Consider the following 21,415-nt stretch of genomic DNA (forward strand, 5'->3'; position numbering starts at 1 on the left):
TAAATGCCTTTTTTCTTTTATTAATTTCCCCTTATTTCCAGAATACATAATTTAGGGAGTTGTGGGAGCAAGCTGAGCTCCTAACCTGGTAACAGATGTAATTTCCTTAAGTCATTAAATGCATTTTCACTGAAATATATTTTGGATAAAGTATTTGAACTCGTGCAAAGGCAACTGTAGCAGCCTGCTGTCATGCTGTAATGTCACTTAATGTTCTCTTGTAATATTTGGGAATTGTTTTTAAGGTTCATCCCCTTTAGAGAGCATCACTGGATTGTGGAGGGATTGTTTGGTATGACACATTGATAATGAAATTGTTTTACAGATACAATAATACTGCTCCTATTTATGTTGTCCAAGAGTAGTTTTTAGATATGTTTAACCATAAAACAGTGTTTCTACTTGAGTACTGTAAATCCTATCTCGGTGCTAGGACCCAGAAACCTGCAGGCTGCTCGGCCCTGAATATTAGCATACTTCCTCTATAGGCCTGATTTCCTCACTCTCATTTCTGAGAAGGTGACTGTAATTTGCAACATTAGTTTCCTGTTTTCACCCTGAAGCACATTAAAATAAAAGCGTATATTTCACTATTGTTTGTAAACTTTAGAGAATTAGCCTGACTTGGGTTATCACTAAAAACTTTAAGATAGCTGTCATTAATTTTTTATTGTAACCTGCGTCCTTACGATAATCTAAACTGGTTTATTATATTTTTTTTGAGAAAAAAAAACTCACACCTGTGACTAATAAATTTGAAAAGGTACATCAAATACAGACCACTTAAATACAGTTCTGAGGTATTTTAGGCTACTTTTCACTCCACTACATGTATTTGACAGCTGTTACTTGCGAAAATGAATATAATGAATATATAATAAGCATAATAGAATACAATGAGTTATTATGAAGTAAATAACTAACTATATTTCTAAAACTTGTAATGTGTTAATTTACTCGTTACATGTTATTAATGCATTAGTAATAATAATGCAATAATATATAACAAAAGCTAACAATGATTTCAATTTTGATATTTTAAGAACATTTTCCTGAGGATACTTTTAATAGTAATTGCATGCAATGTAGGGTCATTATTATTATTGTTATTATAATTATCATTATTATCAATAGTGATAGTTAATGTTATTAATTATTGCTATTATTATAAAAAGATAATAATACATGCTACTAAATACTTCTACTCCACATTTCAGATTGTACTTTTTACTCTACTGCATGTATTTGACAGCTGTTACTTACAAAAATGAATATATGATAAGCATAATAAAATACAATGCGTTATTATGAAGTAAATAACTAACAATGTATCTTGTTTAAGTAATTAATGTATCAGTAATATTAATGCAATAATATATAATAAAAGCTGAAAATAATTTTAATGTTTTAAGAACATTTCCCTGAGGATACTTTTAATAGTAATTGCAAATAATAATGTAGGGTTATTATTATTATTATTGTTGTTACAATTAATACTATTATTAATAATAATAATAACAATAATAATTTATGTTATTAATTATTGCTATTATTTTAAAAAGATAATAATAGTTCATGCTACTAAATACTTCTACTCCTCCACATTTGAGATTGTACTTTTTACTCCAAAAAGTACAATCTATCTCACCTGTGACTAACCATTAATATGAAAAGGTACATAAAATACAGACTACTTAAATACAGTTCTGAGGTATTGTAGGCTACCTTTTACTCCGCTACATGTATTTGACAGCTGTTACTTCCGAAAATGAATATATAATAAGCATAATAAAATACAATGTGTTATTATGAAGTACATTTTTATATATTATTATGAATGTATCAGTAATAATAATGCAATAATATAAGCTGACATTTTGACAAGAACATTTCCTGATATCTTTAATAGTAATTGCATGCAATGTAGGATCATTATTATTACTATTTTTATATGTTATTATTAATGTATCAGTAATAATAATGCAATAATATAAGCTGACATTTTGACAAGAACATTTCCTGATATCTTTAATAGTAATTGCATGCAATGTAGGATCATTATTATTACTATTTTTATATATTATTATTAATGTATCAGTAATAATAATGCAATAATATAAGCTGACATTTTGACAAGAACATTTCCTGATATTTTTAATAGTAATTGCATGCAATGTAGGATCATTATTATTATTATTATTATTATTATTATTATTATTAATAATAATAATAATAATAATAATAATAATAATAATAATAATAATAATAATAATATTATTTTACAATTGATATTATTATTATCAATAATAATAATAATAATCAATCAATTGTAAAATAATAACCATAATTATAGTAATTATACAAATATTTAATCATAATACATGATTATGGTGTTGTTATTGTGATAATTACTATTATTACTATTCTTATTATTCTTATTATTATCATTATTATTATAATAATTATTATTATTATTAATAATAATGTTATTATTATTATTTTACAATTGATATATTATTATTAATAATAATAATAATCAATCAATTGTAAAATAATAACCATAATTATAGTAATTATACAAATATTGAATCATGATACATGATTATGGTGTTGTTATTGTGATAATTACTATTATTACTATTACTATTATTATTATTATTATTATTATTATTATTATTGTGTATTTTGTTGTGAAGTTTAGTGTATAAGTGTGACCGGATGTGCATGGTGGTTGTTGTTGGGCCGTTTACACTGCTACTGTTCGCTCTGTTCTGTTAATCATGGCTGCACTGGAGGACCACACCAGCCATGTTTGCTAATTTAAAACCCAAAGGTTAGAAGGAACACTTTCTATTATTATTATTATTAAACCGCATATATACATTTATTAGAGGAAGCTTTTAGGAGGCATCTGCTTCCTCCAAGTCCAATGGACTGAAAGGTTGGCTAAACTTCTGATGGTAGTGTGGTAGTGTGGGAGGATGATGATGATGATGATGATGATGCTCTGCAACAAAAAAAAAGATCTTGTGTGCGTGCAGCGTAAACAATGTAACTTCATCTAGGCTGCTAGCTAACGTGAGCTAACGTGAACAAAAGAGGGAGAGCACGCCTCCCATCTGTTAACGAGACACCGGCTATTTCTTCTGTCTCCTGATGGACTCATCATGGATCCACAGCAGCAGCAGCGTGGTTGCGGGTACATCTTCTATTAGCTTCACATCGTAGCTTTGAGCAGCGCACTGAGTGAACGTTAGAGGATGCTATCAGTTAGCCTAGCATGTGTTAGCCAGCTAGCTTAGGTCTCTATTGTGATGATTTAGCTAAATAACCTTGGAGCTGGAGCGAGGTAATATTATTGTCTGATAAAGTAAAAGCAGTATGTTCACAACCTATTAATGAAGTTTAACTCGTATTTAATGTATTTAGTTTGTTAGCTCGGCGCTTTAAAAGTGAATTGTTCGGTTTGAGGAGGAAGCTAACTATGCTAACGCGGCTAGCTGCTGCTTCTTAGCAACGGCCTTGTTGAATTAGGAAATGAAGTCTCCATAGAGAGGACTACTTTGTGTATTACATGGACGTGTTAAACTGCGAGTGACTGCTTCAGGCCTCGAGGAGTGACTGTAAATATGATGTACTAATCCTCTCCATTGTTGCTTAGTCGAGGTTGATAGTGTGGCTGTATATGGCTGCCTGCTGGGCCTCGTACATTTACATCATGGTGGTAGATTATTGTAGGAGAGGTTCATGTTTAGCAAGCAGCGCCTCATCAGCGGCGGTGATGAGCCTCTATCGTGATATTACGGCTCGCTTTAGGGCCTGCCTGGCATCTGCTGTTTGCTGGCTGCGACATTTTGACGGTGGTTGTTGTTGTTGGAAACAAAAATGGTGCTGTCACAAAGCTGCATCTGCCAGAATCATTTAGAAATTTCCTACATATTAGGTCTTTTAAAAGCTTCATGGAGATTCATTAATTAAAGAATACATTTGTGATCCCTCTACAGAGTCGTTCAAAGCACAGCTCAAGATTCACCTCTTCTCTTTGGCTTTTGAATGTACTTAAATTGTGATTACTAATTGGCCTTTTATAATGCTCATTATGACAGGCTTTTACTCATGGATTTTATCTTGGTCTGTGGATGTGTGAGATTTTGTTGTCTGCTCTGTTGACCTGTTTTTATTCTGCACTATGTCTGTAAAGCACTTTAGTCAGCTCATGTTGTTTTAAATGTGCTGTAGAAATACATTTGACTTGACTTGATCCATATTGTGCACGTGCATCTTTAAGCAATTGCTTCCACTTCTATACATTTTTACTGATTGAATATTAGAGTGTAATATAATCTGTGTATTTTTTCTGCTCCCTTTTTATTTTTCAGATGGAGTCAAATAATCATTTCAACTATGGCACCCACTCCTCCTCAGCAAACTCAGGACTGAAACTCTCCTCAGGGGATTCTCTTTATAGTAACGGGTCCTCCATGAGTTTTCCTCAGCAGGGAAAGAGTGAGTCATTTTCAGGCTTTTTTGCACTGTAATCAGAATACAAAATGGAATGAGCTTTATTGTGAATAATGTGTATGATAATAATGTGTAATTTGTGTCGGGTCATAGTAGGTCATTGGGGCCAGACTTCACTTTCACTTTCACTTGTTAAAAGTAGGCAGAAAATTTTTGGCACCATTGGGGAAAAAAGGTCCATACTAACCTTTTCAGCATATTGTAATTCAAGTGCTTTGAGAGAAAACTAGACTTTTGCACTTCCTCATGGCTCTGTTTTCAGGCTTTAAAAAAATCTAGCCCTTGATGGGAGACTTTGGCCAATCACAGGTCATTTCAGAGCGAGCGTTCCTATTGGCTGTGCTCCGGCTGGTGGGCGGTGCTTGGTATTTCCTCAACAGATCTCAACATTGCTCCCGGGACACAAACTCTTTTTACAGCTAAACAGTACACTACAAGATGTTTCTGAAAACATTTGAGGCGAGAAATAGGTAATACAATAACAGAATATTGATTCATATTTGATCAGTGTTGCCTATTTTGACCGTTTGATCAGAGTTCGCGAGTGATTGACAGCTGCTCAGAGACGGTAAGGCTCCAGCTCGACTCTGATTGGTTGTTTTCCTCCGGTCTGTGAAATCTTGCAGATGCCATTAGGGGCACCGGAGGACACAGAAGAACATGATTTTTTCCAGATTACATGTCTCATGCACTACTGTCAGGATATGGTGACCATTTTATAAAAATAACTTTTTTAATCGTATTTGCTCCAATTCTACCCACTGCAGCTTTAACTTGACTCATTTTCTTTTGTCTAACAGATATGAATGGCGAAATGAATGTGAATGGCGTCACTACTGTACACGGGTCCGGTGTGCCTGGTTCCCACCCACCGACAGCTCCTTACCCACACATGAGCAACCACCACCAGAGCAGCATGGGCTATGACTACTTGTGGGGAGGACACCCTCAGTATGGTCCAGCCATGGGCACCTCTCCCGGGCACGGGATGCACCAGAAGCAGCCGACACCTGGGATGGTGCAGCCTCAGTCCCAGCACCACTTCCAGGGTCACGGACAGTACCAGCTGAATGGGGGCGTTGAAAGCTCCCACCAGCCCCCTGTGGCAGGCCCACCAAGCATGCCTCTTACTGGGAGTCAGTACTGGAACAGGAGTAACCCTGGCCCACAGCAGATAAGTTATAATTCCCACAGTATGTATGGGACCTACCAGAGTCAGGCGCATCCTGGAATTACACCATCACAACATCACCAGCAGCAGTCCTTACAACCGCCCCCACATCAACCGTCACAGCAACACCTCCACTCCCATCGTCTACCGCACCACCACCACCAGCAGCACCAGCAACCGCAGCATTATGGCCTGATGCCTAATGGGATGCCGTACTACCAGCATCAACCCCAGCACCCGTCCCTACCATCTCCCCAGCAGCAGCCACCGCAGCAGTCTCAGCCCCAAGGCCAGGCTCAGATGATGCCCCCAGCTGCCCAGAATTTTACTCCTCCACGTGGCAGCCCACAGCACCACAGTTTAGGCAGTGGGGGCACTGGCAGCCCTCTCCCCGTGGGGATGTCCTCAACACCTCTCATGTCACCGTCAACAGTGCAGGATAGTGGATCACCCAAGGGCCACAGCAGGGAACGGAGCCCCCACGCTAGCAATGTGGGAATATCTACTGTCATGCAAGGTGAGCACTTTACACCTTTACCTTACAGATATGTTTGTGAAACTTTGACTCGTTTTATCCCGTCATTTTCCATGAAAAATATATTACTATTACAACTTTTATTTTCTCATAAATTAAACTGCCTCCTCTACTTTACATTTCCTCCTTTAATGCCACCAGTTGAGTGATACTCGTATAGTCACATGGTCTTCTTCCTCTTTGGACATATTTGGCCTAGCCATCCCAGCTGTTGATCATATCGAAACATGGCACTCCCTGGTTGTATTAGTTTTCTATGGCATCTGTATAGAGTAGTATTTTACAATATTGGTTAATTATTTTAATAATTTTTCAAGCAGAAATCCCAAACATTTCTGGTTCAAGCTTCTAAAATGTGAAAATTCTTTTTTTTTCATTTTATTTTATTATTGTTTACATTATGCTATTTTATGTATTTATTTAGTCTTATATGATACTATACTGAATATCTTTGGATTTTGCTCTGACGGTCAGACAAAAAAAGACATGAATGACTTGACTGGGTCTCTTTTGGCTCTGAGAAATTGTAATTGCCGCTTTTCGCTATATTTATAGACAAAACTATTAGTTGAGAAAGTAGTCAGCAAATTAATCGATAGTGAAAATAATGTTATGTAGCCCTACTTGTTATTTCTTGCACATGAATGCCTGGTATCGGGCCAGTCTCACTGCCGGTGCTCAGCTGTGGGATAATGCCAAGATTCAACCAGCAGGTGCCACTGTTGATTCTTTAAAACAGTGATCATTAGATGCTTCAATACATAATGCATTCACTGTGAATTCATCATATAATTATGAATTATTCTACATTTTTTTTTTGACTATTTTGTTTATTCCCTTCTCTTTTAGGGCATACGAGAGAAGCTGCCAAAGAGGTAGACACAAGCTATAATGGCATGGAAAGGGCACCTGTTGCCCATAGGCTACCCAAAAGTGCAGCTCATGTGGGACCTGATTTCCGTCAGCATTCTGAACAGCCAGCAGCTCAGCATCCAGAAATGGCTTCCGCTGTCAGAGAGACAGCCGATAATACACCTCCCAAGTCTGTGTCATCTCAGCTCTCTGCGTCTACCAAGGCCTCAACTCCTCCTCGGGTCTCCGAGTCCCCCACATCTGCTCCCGGGCCCCCTATAGTATCACCCCCTGATGTAGAATCGACTCCACCACAAATCTCAAAGCCCCCCAATGTGTCCTCTACTCCATCTCCAGCTGCTCCTCCCAGACTTTCCTCGTCTCCTCTAATGAAGCAAGGCCTCAGGCCTCCTTCTGCTGCTGCGACTGAGACATCCTTTGGTGGATCCAAGCATCTGTCAGTGGGGTCTTCTTCCTCCTCCCTGACTGCATCACCTCAAAAGTTGGCTACACCTCATGCTTCGACTGACAGTGTGTCTAAACCTGCAGCAGTTTCTTCAGTCTCTCCAGTGTCTCCTCCTTCATCGGACCCTGTGGCTCATCTAACAAAGTCTTCACTGCCTCCTACAGCTTCTGAACCTCCTTCAACTCTCACAACGGCACCCATCTCATCCCTTCAACAGATGGTTCAAGGGTCCAGGCCTCCTCTAATGACATCTCGCTTTCCCGATACATCTGGAGCTCAGCATGTAAAGCACGGACCCCCAAAATTAATGTATGCTGCTTCATCGATGGGTGCAAAATCCTCATCTGCTGGTGTGGCTCCACCTCTGATGTCAGCATCACGATCTTCAACCTCAACACCACCTGGCTCTTGTTTATCAATGTCTGAATCTGCCATGTCTGTCTCAAAAACTCCACCAGTTGGCAGTAAACCTGGTGACCCAGCGCCCACACCCCAGCGTCAGACATACACTCCTCCAGCTGGTGACTCTCGTCTTTCCGCTGCTTCTGCAGCATCACCAACACCACCAGGAGCGGTGAACTTACCCTCCCTAGCAGCCCATGAAAGTCTTACAGCCCGACCTCTGTCCACCCTACCTCTTCTAACCACTCAAGCCTCCAGGACTGCACCCGTGTCCGCCCCTCCTGCCTTGGTGTCCTTTGTGCCCTCTTCAATGGGTACGTCTTATGGAGTGGTCCAGAGTTCTGACTCTGATCAGCATCCTCCTAACACCGCTCCTCCTCATGCGCTGAAGCAGTCGTCTTCGAAGCCAGAGCACCATGGTCATAGTGAGGATAGGAAAGCGCTGGCTAACGAAAGAAATGGAAAACCAGAGGAGCACCTCCCTCAGCTTGATTCGGGCACGATAAGGACACCACAGAAGGTGGAAGCTACTGAGAATCGTAAATCTGAAATTCGCTCACCCAAACCCCTCACTGATCTTCCTGGGAAATCCTTGCAGAACACAGTCGCTCCTGATCAAAAGCCTCAGAATAAACCAACAGCTTCTGAAAAGCACCACATGCAGAGCATTATCTGTGAGACAGAGGACTCCACGGTGGAGCAGACGCCATTCAGAAAGTCTTCGCATCTCCACAGCACAAGGGTAGAACATCTGACCGATGAAGAAGACATCTTTGATAACTCTTCAAATACAGCTTCTCGCTTTGATGGCAATTCAACATTTGACACCCCCTCTAGAACTGATGTTAGCTCTGTCTTTGAAAAGACCTCTCTTCTAGACGACGATAGTTCATGTTTGGACGACTCCACTGACTTTGACAGCAGCTTTCACCCGAGAAAGGACACCTCTGAGTTTGACAGCACTTCCCAGGCAGAAGAGGAACCATCTACTGTGTTTGACACCACTAGAGATGACAGCTATTCTGTGGAAGACTCCAGAGATGATGACACATTGGACTCCACCAGGGAAGGGGAATCGTCTGGGGCAGAGGAGACCAAGGACAGCTGTCGAACCGCAGGAGACTCCATGCTGGAGACTTCTCTGAACGACACCTCTCAGATGGAAGAGCCGTCTGTCGACTCAAGTGACGTGTCCAACTCACGCTCATTTGTGCCATCTCAGCTAGATCAAGGTACTTAAAGTCCATTATCATGGTTTGACAAGCAGTTTTTATTAGTGTAAATACGTAGAATGCATTATCCTAATTAGATTTTTAGTTTTCCCTCCATAATAATAATTTCTTTGGCTTTCATTGTCACCAATTAGATATAGATGTGTTTCAAATACATATTATGTTTTGTATGTCCATATCCTGTATTTCTGAATTCCACTAACGCAATTTAATGTTCCTGTCATCTCACCTCAGGAGCTGAAGCAGAGTGGGAGCTCAGAGGACATGATACACCAGACTCAGCTGGACGCATTAGCATTAAGACCACTGTTAATGAGACAATGACCCCCCCGAGTTTCAAGATGAGGGATGAGAACTTCATCGCCTTCAGCACCCCAGCAGAGAGCCCTGCTGTCCACCCACTCCAACCAGTTACCGATCCGATCGTGTCAGCCGCCGGAGGACCTCTGAAAACCCCAGGGAAACCACGCAAACCTCGAACTCCGAAGGCAATATGGATTAAAACCCCAGGTATTCAACATTCTGATTTCAACAAAATGTTAATGTTAAAATATTGCATTTTATTTAAAACATTTTCCCCCCTTTTTATTTTAAGCTCCCGACAAGCCCCAGCGGAAGCGTCGGGCTCGAACCCCTAAAGTGGAGAAGATTAAGACTGATGAAGAGGGAGGCCATAAAGAGGAGGTGGCCAGGGGCAGAAAGAGGAAGAGGTCTCTCAAGGTGGAAGTGAAAGAAACATCAGGTGTAAGTGGAGAGGCTGGGCCTCCCACGGGAGAGGTTGACACCGTCACCGCCACAATTGAAGCTGTTCTGGCCAACGCTGTTTCAGCTATTAACACGGCACTTGATAAACCCAAGAAGGCAAAACGGGCCAAGAAACAAGACCAAGAAGGAAATGTGGCAAAAACACCTAAACAAGATGTCGAAACACCTGCTGATGATGGTGATGAAAATGATGATGGCAGCTCCACTGCAGGCAATGAAGAAGGTAAATAGTTTTTTTTGTAAAGGGGTTCCACATCATGCTATGGCATTTTGTGGAGACATGATCTAATGCGATATGCGGTTGTGTGCGTTTTCTTGAACAGGTGAATCTAGCAGACAGAGGAGGGTTGCAACAGAGGAGCAGGTCCAGTTCCCAATGCAGCATGGGTAATGTTCCCCTGTGGAGTTTTTTTCATTGTATTATTATTCCTAATTTGTTAAGTAAAGAGTAAATCTATTAAAGTATTTTTTCTTTCAAGCCTGATTTAATAAGAAAACCTTAATATGAAATAAATCCGACACCATTAACCAAAACATGCCCAACAAGCATGATTTGTGAGTTAGCTGGATAACTGCACGGACTAAACCCCAGTTTTACTCAACAAAGTTATACAGATCATTTAGAAATCCTTCACTGTTAAGAGATACATTTCAAATTTGCATAATGTTTTCTACATTGAGGTCTTAGTGTGCTGTCCGTGTTCACCTGTCAGTTGATTCTAGTGAAAGCATTGTCGTGATTTCAAAAAGCATAAATGGTAAATTTGTGAATAACTTCAGAAGAGCCGAGCTTCCCTCTGTAACACATCTTGTTTTAGGTCACAAAAATATACTTTTATTTAGTTTTGAAAAGTTTTCAAATGTGTGTGCAGCTTTAATATATCATAACTCCAGTTTGTGCTATGCTCCTGTTGTAATAATGAACTCTCTCAACTGTAGTTGGAAGAGGGAGATCCGTGTGAGGAAAATGGAGAACCGCATGAAGGGCGAAACCTGGTACTACACACCTTGTGGAAGGAGGATGAAGCAGTTCCCGGAAATAGTCAAGGTACATTTTTCTCAGCTATTAAACAAAACCATAAATGTCTTAAGTTATTAACATCATAGTCTTTCAGATTATGTATTGATAATGTCAACACACTGACCATATTCATTCTCCTTACTGCTTCTTCCAGTACTTGAAGAGACGCACGGAGAGTGTGGTCAGCAGAGAGCACTTCAGCTTCAGCCCACGCATGCCTGTTGGAGATTTTTATGAAGAAAGAGAAACTCCTGAGGTCTGTATATTTTTCTGAGTACTGCTCAGTTTATTTTTCCAAGGCTAGAAAGAAGTAAAATCATCCACAGATCCAATGGAGTTAGATCAAAACTACTGCAAATGTGTAGAAAACCTTTTGGGGACTCATCATTCTCTACAATATGTTACAGGGTAAGCAGTGGGTCCAATTGGCTAACGAGGAAGTTCCCTCTATGATCATGGCCATCACTGGCCGGCGAGGTCGACCTCCAAACCCTGATAAAGAGAAAGCTCGGAGGGTTCGTGGCCTGAAGGGAGGGCAGGCCCGTCGCCCTGGTAGGCCTCCCAAAACCAAGATGATTGACCTCCTCAGCAAAGTTGACGCCAAGCTTTTGAATCGACTTGAGGCCAAGGGTGAGTGGATGTAGACTGGAGGAGGCATGAGTGTACAGAGATGTAGTTAAGACTTGGCATACGGGAGTCATAAAAACCACATGACTTGCACATTGCCACAAGAAGTTTGTACTGTAGCTAATTGGTTGTGTTTCCGTTTTTTAGAAGCTCTCACAGAGGAGGAAAAGGAGAAACTTGCAAAAATCAAAAAGAAAATGAAGAAAAAGGTATGTAGTTCAGTTCATGTGGTTGGTCATGTTGAGCTGTTGACATCTCATCCTGATTCTGTTGCTGCTGTTTATTATTTAGGCAAGAATGAAGAGAAGGGAGGATACGAAGATTAAGAAGATGAAAGCGGAAAAAAAGAAAGCCAAGGTGCAAACAAACACAATGATTCATCAGCATTTTCCTCAGCACCACCTCTTTATTCACCTCCACCTTCTCCTTTCTTTCCTTTTTGTGGGTTCAGCTTGAGCAACAGGCCAAGCACCTAGAGCTGAAGGCCGAACCAACCGACCCGACAGCCCCTCAGGCCACACAGCCAGCATCAGGGAAGGCTGCGGTGCCTAAGAAGCCCGGCCGCAGGAGGTCCGTCAAGGTTGAGACTCCTCCACCAGTACAGCAGACCGATGAGGAGAGGATAGCCCAGGGTAAGAGGGTACTGGGTGCTCGCAGTAAAGCCAAGGCTCTGGCTAAAGCCCAGGCTGAGGCGGAGGCGGCAGCTCATGCCGCTCTGGCAGCTAAGAGGGCAACAGAGAGGAGAGCGCAGGCCCAGAGACGTCTGGAGGAGCGGAAGAGGCAGCAGCTGATCGCAGAAGAACTGAAGAAGCCCGCAGAGGACATGTGTCTCACTGACCACAAGGTGAGTTTTGTAATTGAAACCGTTTTTTTTTTTTTTAGTCTACTGTGATTGCAGAGGATTTTACTCATGACGTTTGACCTTTGTTTCCATCAGCCGCTGCCAGAGCTGTCCCATATCCCTGGTGTGGTTCTTTCTGGCAAAGCATTTGCACACTGCCTGGCTGTGGTTGAGTTCCTACACGGCTATGGAAAGATGCTTGGTCTCAATATACCCAAGGACATCCCCAGCCTCGCTACCCTGCAGGAGGGCCTGTTAGGCCTGGGCGACAGCCACGGAGAGGTCCAGGACCTACTGATAAAGCTGGTGGAGGCTGCCCTCCACGATCCAGGCCTGCCATCATTTTATCAGGTGTGTGATACAGTTTGAACGTTTTCTCCATTTAATGCAATTCCTGATAAAGAGTGATAAACATTTTTAATCTCCATTTTCCTCCCCTTCCCAACCTTCAGTCAGTAAAGATCCTCGGGGAAAAGCTGGTTGATTCGGCGCTGACCCGCAGCACAGTCTCAGAAGTGCTTCGCGTCTTCTTGGATACTCATGGTTATGATACAGAAGTGTGCAACACGCTGAGGACCAAAACATTTCACGCCCTGCCTCCTGACACCAAGGCATCCATCCTGGGTTACCTGGTGGACGAGCTCAACAGCAGCAACATTGTGACGAGGTCAGAACAAGAACTCATTATTTATCTTGAACCTAAAAGTTTGTTGCTATCGCAGTTCTGTTACTTTATTAATGTATGCATTTTATATTTCAGTGACATTGACAACACATTAGAAAACATGGCAACCTACAGGAAGAACAAGTGGATCATTGAGGGGATGCTGCGCAAGTAAGATCATCATAAAAAATCAGATTACTCAGATCTTTTTTGTAACTAAAGCACAGAGCCGTACTTGATCCTGATTGTTTCCCCCATTGCAGACTGAAGGTGGCGCTAGCGCGTCGTACAGGACGCTCAGAAGAAGAGCTGTGTTTCGAGGAGAGGAGGCGCAGTGCCAGAGTGGCCGAGGAAGAGAACCTCATTCTGGAGGAGGGTGGCTTGTCTGAGAGAGGCAACCGCCGTGCACGCAAAGAAGAGCCCAAACTCAGTGATGTACGCAACTGCTGTTGTTTTTTTTCACTATTAGAAAAAAATATGTTTTTTCCTACATTTATTTTGTATCTTTTCTGTTACAGGGTGAACCTAGCCCGACCACTGCCAGCATTCCAGAGCTTGAAAGGCAGATCGATAGGCTATCCAAGGTAAGCCTGATGCTACACAGACGCAGCTCTTTATACATTTATTTTGCTTTATATTAAATAGTCCTCTGCCTTTGGATCTCCACAGCGCCAAGCGTTTTTCCGTAAAAAGCTGCTACAGTCATCTCATTCCATGCGCGCCGTGTTGCTGGGCCAGGACCGCTACCGGCGCAGATACTTGGCCCTACCTCACCTCGGAGGAGTTCTGGTCGAGGGGCCAGAGGAGCTGTTGAGTGAGTCTGAGAATAAATGGGAAAGAAATGTTATTGCTTGGATTTTTAGACTTTATAACCCCCTTGGCTTGTCCATCTTCATCTAAATTTTCCTCATATTTCTATCATACAGCTTCTGGAGAAGTCCTTGTGGCCGAGGTCCCCGTCACCTTCCTCAAAAAGGAGCCCAAAGTCGAGGAGGCCCCCCTGCCGACCACTCCCCCTCCTAATCTTCCTTCCTCTCCTTCCCCTGCTGGCGCTGCCCAGGACCAGACCTTTTCTCCAGAGGAGGACCCCCTCCCTGGCACCGCATCCCTCATGAGCCGGCCAAGAGGACGAGGACGCCCCCGAAAAATCAAACCAGAAGTGGAGCTCCACCTCCGCACGGCGAAGATTCGCCGCCGGCGTCGAAGTAGCGCCAGGTCGGTGGTCGAAGAAGGGCCAGGATCGCCGAACAGCGGCACGCGCGACCTCACGCAGGCTGCTTTCCAGAGCTGGCTCAGCCAATCGCAGGAAGCAGTGACCAACGGCACATGCTCGGCAGCAGGGGATGCTCCGGAGGGCAATCGACCAGAGGAGAGTGTGAAGGAGATGGCAGAGAAGCAGGGACAGTGGTTCAACCTGCTCCCCAAACAGCCATGCGACGATAACTCTCTGACTGAGCCCCAGATACCCAGCTCACCCCCTAAACTCCTCCCTCAGATCCCGAGCGCTCTGCCCATGCTCGCTGCTCCACTCGTGAAGGTTTGCCATCCTAACTATACATACATTTAATTATGCTGTAATGGTGCTCATTGAGTCTTCTGTGCGGTTTATAAATAAAAAATCTCTCCCCACCCCTCAGCCGGACCCGCTCTTGCCTGGCCTGACTCCTGCTGTTCCCGTGACCCCAGCATCACCACAGGACATTCCCTCTACACTACCTGCTTCTGCTGGTCCTGTTGGTGCCCCATTACCACCTCAGCTTCTTCCAGCTCCCATTCCTCCTGCCACGCCTGCGCTGACCACCCCCGCCAAGCCAGGTCGCAGGCGGAGGAGAGGTAGCCGAGGCAGTAGTCCTGCTCGCAGAGGGCCAAGAGGAGCCGCAGCCAAGCGCCGCGGCCGCCCGCCCAACTCCGTGTTCCAAGAGCTCGAGCAGCAGTACTTCACACAGCTGGTGGTCAAGCCCATACCAGCATGTAAGTAGTATCTGTTTAAAAAGTCTGAGAGATTGTGTTTTTTTTTTTTTCCATAGTAGTGTCTGTGTCTTTCTTATTTATAATGAGTAATGCATGTGTTTTCCAGCAATGGTGCGTGGTTGGTGGTGGATCAAGGATCCAGAGGAACTGTATAGCACCTTACAGGCCCTCCATCCAAGGGGCATCAGGGAGAAGGTGCTCCATAAGCATTTGGCCAAACACATGGAGAGCTTAGCTGAGATCTGCACCAAACCCATCAACGGTGAGTGTTGTCAGTAACTGGATCAACTCAGTTGTCATCCTATTTTCTTTCCTCATGTTTCCCCCGTCGCCCCGTGCTCTCCTTACAACTGTTCTTGTGTTCTTTCCGGCTAGACCCTATATTTGAGTCGAAGGTAGACGAGAAGGATGTGCTAATAGAGGCTCTGCAGCAGCCCTGGCAGGTGCAGGAGAAAGCAATGGAGACTGACATCAGCATCCTACAGTGGGTGGAGGACCTGGAGCAGCGGGTCATAGCCGCTGACCTCCATCTCAAGGTGAGAAACCACTTCACTTTTTGTGTGTCTCTATTATGCATTTTCTGATTAATCAACAGCTACAATTCCAGTTGAGAAAACAAAGTCAAATTAAAAGTGTGATGATTTTTTAAAATAACAAGATAAATGATAAGTGCCTTTTTAATGTGATTCGAAGAGATGAGCGCAGAACAGATAGTATTGGGACTTGCCCGAGAGCCTTTTTCCATTCCACATTGCTCTCCTCTTATTTACTGTCAGCTCCCTGCTTTCAAAATCTCTAACAGAGACGTAAAATGACCCAAAGATACTGAAATAAAATTTACAACAAATCATCAAATACTGACATATTTGTCTTATGCTGTGGCCATGTGTGTGTGTGTCCCATTCACAACACTATGAAAACATCTGGGAAGTAGTAAAAATCAGATTTTTGTGTTTCTACAAGGCGGCACCTCAGGGTGCAGTGAATGATGCTGAATCCAACACCGAGACGCCGATGGCAGAATTTCAGGTAACCATTAAATCACTTGATAAAACGGTTCCTCACAATTCTTTAGTCTCAGAAAAAGGAAGTGATATATATACATAACTTCTGTTTAGTTGATACTTAAACTCTCCCTGCCTCCTTTTTAAGCCCTACACAATCCCAGATCCGGACTCCACACGTGATGACCTCCAGTACTATGAACATGACGCCGACCCACGTGATGACTGGATTGTGCGAACGAAGAAAGAGTGGTCCGGCCTCCCGCGCATCGCCACACACCCGCTGGATTTGGCCATGCTGCGGTTGTCCAACCTAGAGCGAAACATCGAGAGGCGCTACCTGAAGGAGCCGCTCTGGAACCCAGCCGAAGTGATGCGCCTTGCTCCTCTCACTCCGACCCCAGGAGAAGAGCATCCCATGGATGTCTTCAGGTGAGAGGAAGAGGCTGTCTTTGAGTGCAGGGGATGAATTTATTTAGTTTTATATTTCAAACTAATTTTCTTTTAATTTCTAGTCTGGAAAATGAGATCACATCTCGACTACGAACATGGCGACAAGCTCTGGATCGCTGCCGCAGCGCTCCCCAAGTCTGTCTGTGTTTACTTCAGCTGGAGAAGGCCATTGCTTGGGAGAGATCTGTGACTAAAGTGGTAAGTAACTTTACCTCGCAAGATTGTTCTTGGACCTTTTTTAGGAGCTCACTGCACAAAGTAACACAGTAAATTCACATGTATTGTCATCTTAACAATGAGGACTTCTTCTCTGCTTTTTATCCAGACATGCCAGGTTTGCAGGAAGGGAGACAATGATGATTGCCTCCTGCTGTGTGACGGCTGTGATCGTGGCTGCCACATGTACTGTCTGAGGCCCAAAATCACCCAGGTGCCAGAGGGAGACTGGTTTTGTCCTACCTGCGTTGCCAAGGTCAGAATCCGTCCTGTGATTCTTGACTAAGAAAAAACTTCAAACATAGCAAAACTTTCAGGACAAATTAGGGCTGTTTTGAATCTTAAGAGCATTTTGTAGCGATTATTTCCTTCCTTCTATCTGCTTCATCTCTCAGGAGGTCTGTGATTCACCGCGCTCGTCCAAAAAGAGGAACCGGGTGAAAAAGAGAAGATATGAAGACGACAGCTCTGAAGAAGAGACGACACCACGACGTAGTAGCGGTGGCGGCGGCGGCAGTGGCGGTGGCGGCGGCATGGCAACGCGGTACAAGGAGACCGTCACACCCCCCTCATCTTCCCGCCAATCTGGAGAAGGAAGCGCCGCTAAACGTCGTCGCATGACAACCCGCAACCAGCCTGACCTCACCTTCTGCGAGTGAGTCCTGTGTTCGTTACTGTCGGGCCACTCGCATGCAGAATGATCTTTATTAATGTTACACAACAGGATTTTAAAGTCGTGGGGTGACATTTGTATCGACAGTTACGTTGTGATGAATTTGTGTTAATTATTTCATTACTTGCCAGGATCATTCTAATGGAGATGGAGGCTCACGCAGACGCCTGGCCGTTCCTTGAACCCGTCAACCCCCGACTGGTGCCAGGCTACCGCCGCATCATCAAGAGCCCCATGGACTTCCTCACCATGAGAGAGCGACTGCTACAGGGAGGGTAAGAGCAGATCCTGCTACACGTCGTACTTTATTTATTAGCTCTCATGCACAATAGGTAAAGGTTCACTTATTAAGGGGCTTTAAGGCGCACTCCCCTCAACTTACCCAATGAAATTTCAAAACAATTTCAGTGGTAGGACTAACAATAAGCTTGCAAAAAAATAAAGAATTAGTCCACAGAAAATAAGTTTTTGATTACACAACTGTAGAATAAATAGGAAACGTCATAAATATCAAGAGCACAAAACAGTGAAATATTTCACAAATAGAAAACATTAATTCTAAAAAATGACAATAAGACAAAATCAAATACACAATCACAATCCAATCTTAAAACAACTTGCAAGAACAATAAAAAATTCCAAGAAAAGAAGATGCTCTGATTAAAAAAAAAAAAAAAAAATCTGATGCTGTCACTGGACTGTAATACTGTGAACCCGTCCAGTCATTTCATTCGGCCCGATTTGCTACCTATCTACCTTCTTACCTGCTTGCCTGCGCAAACTCATTGTGCGTCACTGGAGTCTTTCACAAGCTGCTAGCTTGACAACTGAGTTCTTACAATAGCCATGTTTGCTGTTTATGTTCATAATGATAATTTCTTTGGAGGGAGGCCTTAAGGGACGACCTGTCAGTGTTGCCGACCTTGTGACTTTCTTGCTAGATTTAGCGACTTTTGTAGCTAGTGCTGCTAGCTACTAATTTATAAAATCCAGACTTCTCTTGCTAGTTTCTCAAGATTACCAACCCTTTAATAATATGTTTTCTTCCTAGGTGTGTTGGCTTATGGGTTTGTTGATTACTTGGTCCATAGGATTTTCTGGTTCTCTACATACACATTATAAAATAAATATACATGCCCTACTTGTGGGAATATTTTTCTGTCCTGTCACATTCTATTTGACATTATTTCATATGCAGCAACTCTATCATCCAGTTCTGAAAAGGAGGCTCTCCAGGAATATTTAGTCCGTCTGTGGTACTTCTTAACATCATCACGTCTCCTGTTTCCTTGTCTCAGGTACTGCAGCTGCGAGGAGTTTGCAGCAGACGCTCACCTCATCTTCAACAACTGCGAGCTGTTCAACGAGGACACGTCGGAGGTGGGAACGGCTGGACACGCCATGAGGCGTTTCTTTGAGAGCCGCTGGGCGGAGTTCTACTCAAACAAGGACAAATAGGAGTCTACGACGCTACCCCCTGATGGTGGGGCTGTATACTGTTGGTGCTGTCACCGTCCCAGTCACACTCTTTGCATTACTGCTAAGACTGTCTGGAGGTTCTTCCAGCTATGTGTATTCTCTCATGTATAGGTATATATGTATAGATTTTGGCTATTTGTCTGTTATTGTTTCCTCTACCGGCCGAATCTTTTCCAGGCCCACAGTTGAACTGGCTTGAACTCGTACCCATTCCCCATCACAGAGAGCGAGAAAACACGTCTCTCTTCAATTTTCATTCCTCCTCTCGTGTCTCCTCATCGTCACCTCAGCACCTCATCTCCCGTTTGCGTTCTCCTGTCACGTCCTTTCACATGCCCCATGTCGTAGCGAGGCCTTCGGTCAAGCCCTGCTTGTGTTGGCGATGACACGGTCTCAGGCCCCGAGTATTTTGGCTCTCAGACTCGTACTGAAGGTCAGCGACTGATCACACTATCGTGGCCCAACCGCTGCATACCGGACCTGCTTAGCACCGCTCAACGACAAAATGGATCAAAACTCTTCACTGAGCTCGGGCCATTTCTTACCTGTTCAATGGAATTGTAATGTAATGTGGTCTTATGCCTAGAAGTAATTTTTTTGCTCAATATATTTTTATTATATATTCTATATATAAATATATATAAAGATTACAATAGCTGGGATTATTTAATAGCAATAGCTTGTAGTGAACGTGTACAGATTACCTTATAGAGATGTCTAGACGATTTCTGAAAAGGCCAGTTAAACTCAAAGGAATCTGTTCTTGGACTGTCACGAGTAGACGTTGTATAACCTCCACTTAAAGTCTTGCACGCCACACATGCACACGTTTCACCAACACATACATTAACATGCACACAATTTTCACACACACACACACACACACACACACACACACACCTTCTGCTGCTGTGTGAAAGACACTGAAACTGGGGGATTTTTTTTAGTGTTGGTCAGTCGGTCTGGGCTTAGATTCTTATATTTCACTGTCCCTCTTATTAAAAATAAATTATCAGCTGGTTACACCTGATCTGTGTCACAGACTGAGAGGATGCTACTGACAAGATGGTGTTTGCAGCTTCAAAACCGTAATTGAGCAACTGATCCGTGTTGAAAATGTAATTCTGTTTGTCTGACCAGGTGAAAACATCTAAAGATGTGCGAGGTAGAATGCTCCCGTTTTAAAGACTAGAATTGCAAAGGAGCTTTGGTAATGAGGTACTGGGCACATCCTTGCCTGGTTTTTACATTCCTTTTTCTTTCTTTTTTTTTTAGCTGTAAGGGCCAATGTACGATGTTGCACGGCATGGTTGGTGTGCTATGAAGGCGACAGGACGACTCCACAGTCTGGGTTTTTATTTAAACGTGTTTCTTACACTGAACTCAAATCCGTTGATAGGAAAATAAAACTTTGATGTTCCTTGTTACACTTAAAGGGACAGACGTTTTTTCAAAAAAGAAAAAAAAAAAGACATGAAAAACCAAATGTGGTGTTAAGTGAATTTTTAATAATGTACAGTTTTGGTGACTTTAAATTTGTTCCTTTATATTTTTAGGACCAATTCATCATTTTTAAGAGGAGGTATTACAAGACTCTGTTGTATTAAGGTGATGTAACACGTGTGCATCTGTAGAATGTACTGTGAGTTGAATAAAAACCACATCTAGTAGAGAGTATTTTTCTTCTCTTTGGCCTTATACCTGAATGTTTTCTGTGCGCATTCTCCATTTTTCTCTTAAATTTGCGGGGTTTCCCTCGTGTTCCTGTTTCCTCCTACAGTCCAAAGACATGTAATTTATGTCATTTGGTGACTGTAAATTACCCATATTCCATATTTATCTGTGTGTGTGATAGAACTGAGACCTGTTTGGGCCTAGTGCATGCTGGGATAGGCTTCAGTCCCTCCTGACTGAACAGGATTAGAGAAATAGATGGATATATTGCACATGGCTTATAAACTCTTATCAGGAGCAGCCCTAGTGCCATTGCGAGGTTTGGCATAAATGATTTGTATGAATGAGGTTGTTTAATATTGTGTACAATGGTTAAAGCTACAGCATTTTACAGCTTAGTTATACAACTATTGCACTTTGACCATATTCAGTATGGTACGGAGAGCTGCAAAGATTAGTTGATTGATCAGTTAAAAATTAAAGGAACAGTGTAACATTTCGGGGATCTATTATCAGAAATAGAATATAATATTCATACCTATGTTTTCATTAGTGTATAATCACCTGAAACTAAGAATCGTGTTTTCGTTAGCTTAGAATGAGCCCCTCATATCTACATAGGGACCTGAAGGCCACCGTAGTTCTCTGACACTTGTGAAACTGCGGTAACGTGAGCCGCCAGCCGTCGTCTGACTTCCGTTGCTCCTAAAGTAGTGTTATCATGGTAAGGATGACCTCTGAGCTAGGCGATACGGTTTTGTAAAGGGAGGAGTGAGAAGAGGGTTACTCGGATGGTTGCGATCTGCAACCACACCACTAGATGCCGCAAAATCCTACACACTGTTCCT

General features: G+C 42.7%; 1 protein-coding gene across 6 annotated transcripts; it reads left to right on the forward strand.

Annotated features, from left to right (window-relative positions):
• The first annotated feature begins 2,727 nt into the window (after positions 1-2,727).
• On the forward strand, positions 2,728-20,568 carry baz2a (bromodomain adjacent to zinc finger domain, 2A). Of its 6 annotated transcripts, none has more exons than XM_037771574.1 (30): positions 2,728-2,833; positions 4,380-4,506; positions 5,322-6,209; positions 7,077-9,179; positions 9,414-9,689; positions 9,775-10,167; positions 10,268-10,331; positions 10,884-10,992; positions 11,120-11,221; positions 11,373-11,595; positions 11,740-11,801; positions 11,884-11,949; positions 12,044-12,436; positions 12,530-12,784; positions 12,886-13,100; positions 13,194-13,268; positions 13,361-13,532; positions 13,616-13,681; positions 13,767-13,911; positions 14,024-14,634; positions 14,735-15,068; positions 15,175-15,330; positions 15,444-15,604; positions 16,032-16,097; positions 16,221-16,504; positions 16,588-16,723; positions 16,851-16,997; positions 17,137-17,396; positions 17,546-17,689; positions 18,713-20,568. In XM_037771574.1, the coding sequence occupies exons 2-30, from the start codon at positions 4,380-4,382 to the stop codon at positions 18,870-18,872; spliced, it is 8,193 nt and encodes a 2,730-aa protein (XP_037627502.1). In that variant the 5' UTR covers positions 2,728-2,833; the 3' UTR covers positions 18,873-20,568. The 6 variants fall into 6 exon arrangements, with proteins under 6 accessions (XP_037627502.1, XP_037627508.1, XP_037627504.1 ...); XM_037771580.1 differs by having other exon boundaries at positions 7,077-9,168; positions 9,412-9,689; XM_037771576.1 differs by having other exon boundaries at positions 2,793-2,941.
• The last annotated feature ends 847 nt before the right edge of the window (positions 20,569-21,415 follow it).

The sequence above is a fragment of the Sebastes umbrosus genome, chromosome 6 (genome assembly GCF_015220745.1).
Source record: "Sebastes umbrosus isolate fSebUmb1 chromosome 6, fSebUmb1.pri, whole genome shotgun sequence".
NCBI classification, from domain to species: Eukaryota; Metazoa; Chordata; class Actinopteri; order Perciformes; family Sebastidae; genus Sebastes; species Sebastes umbrosus.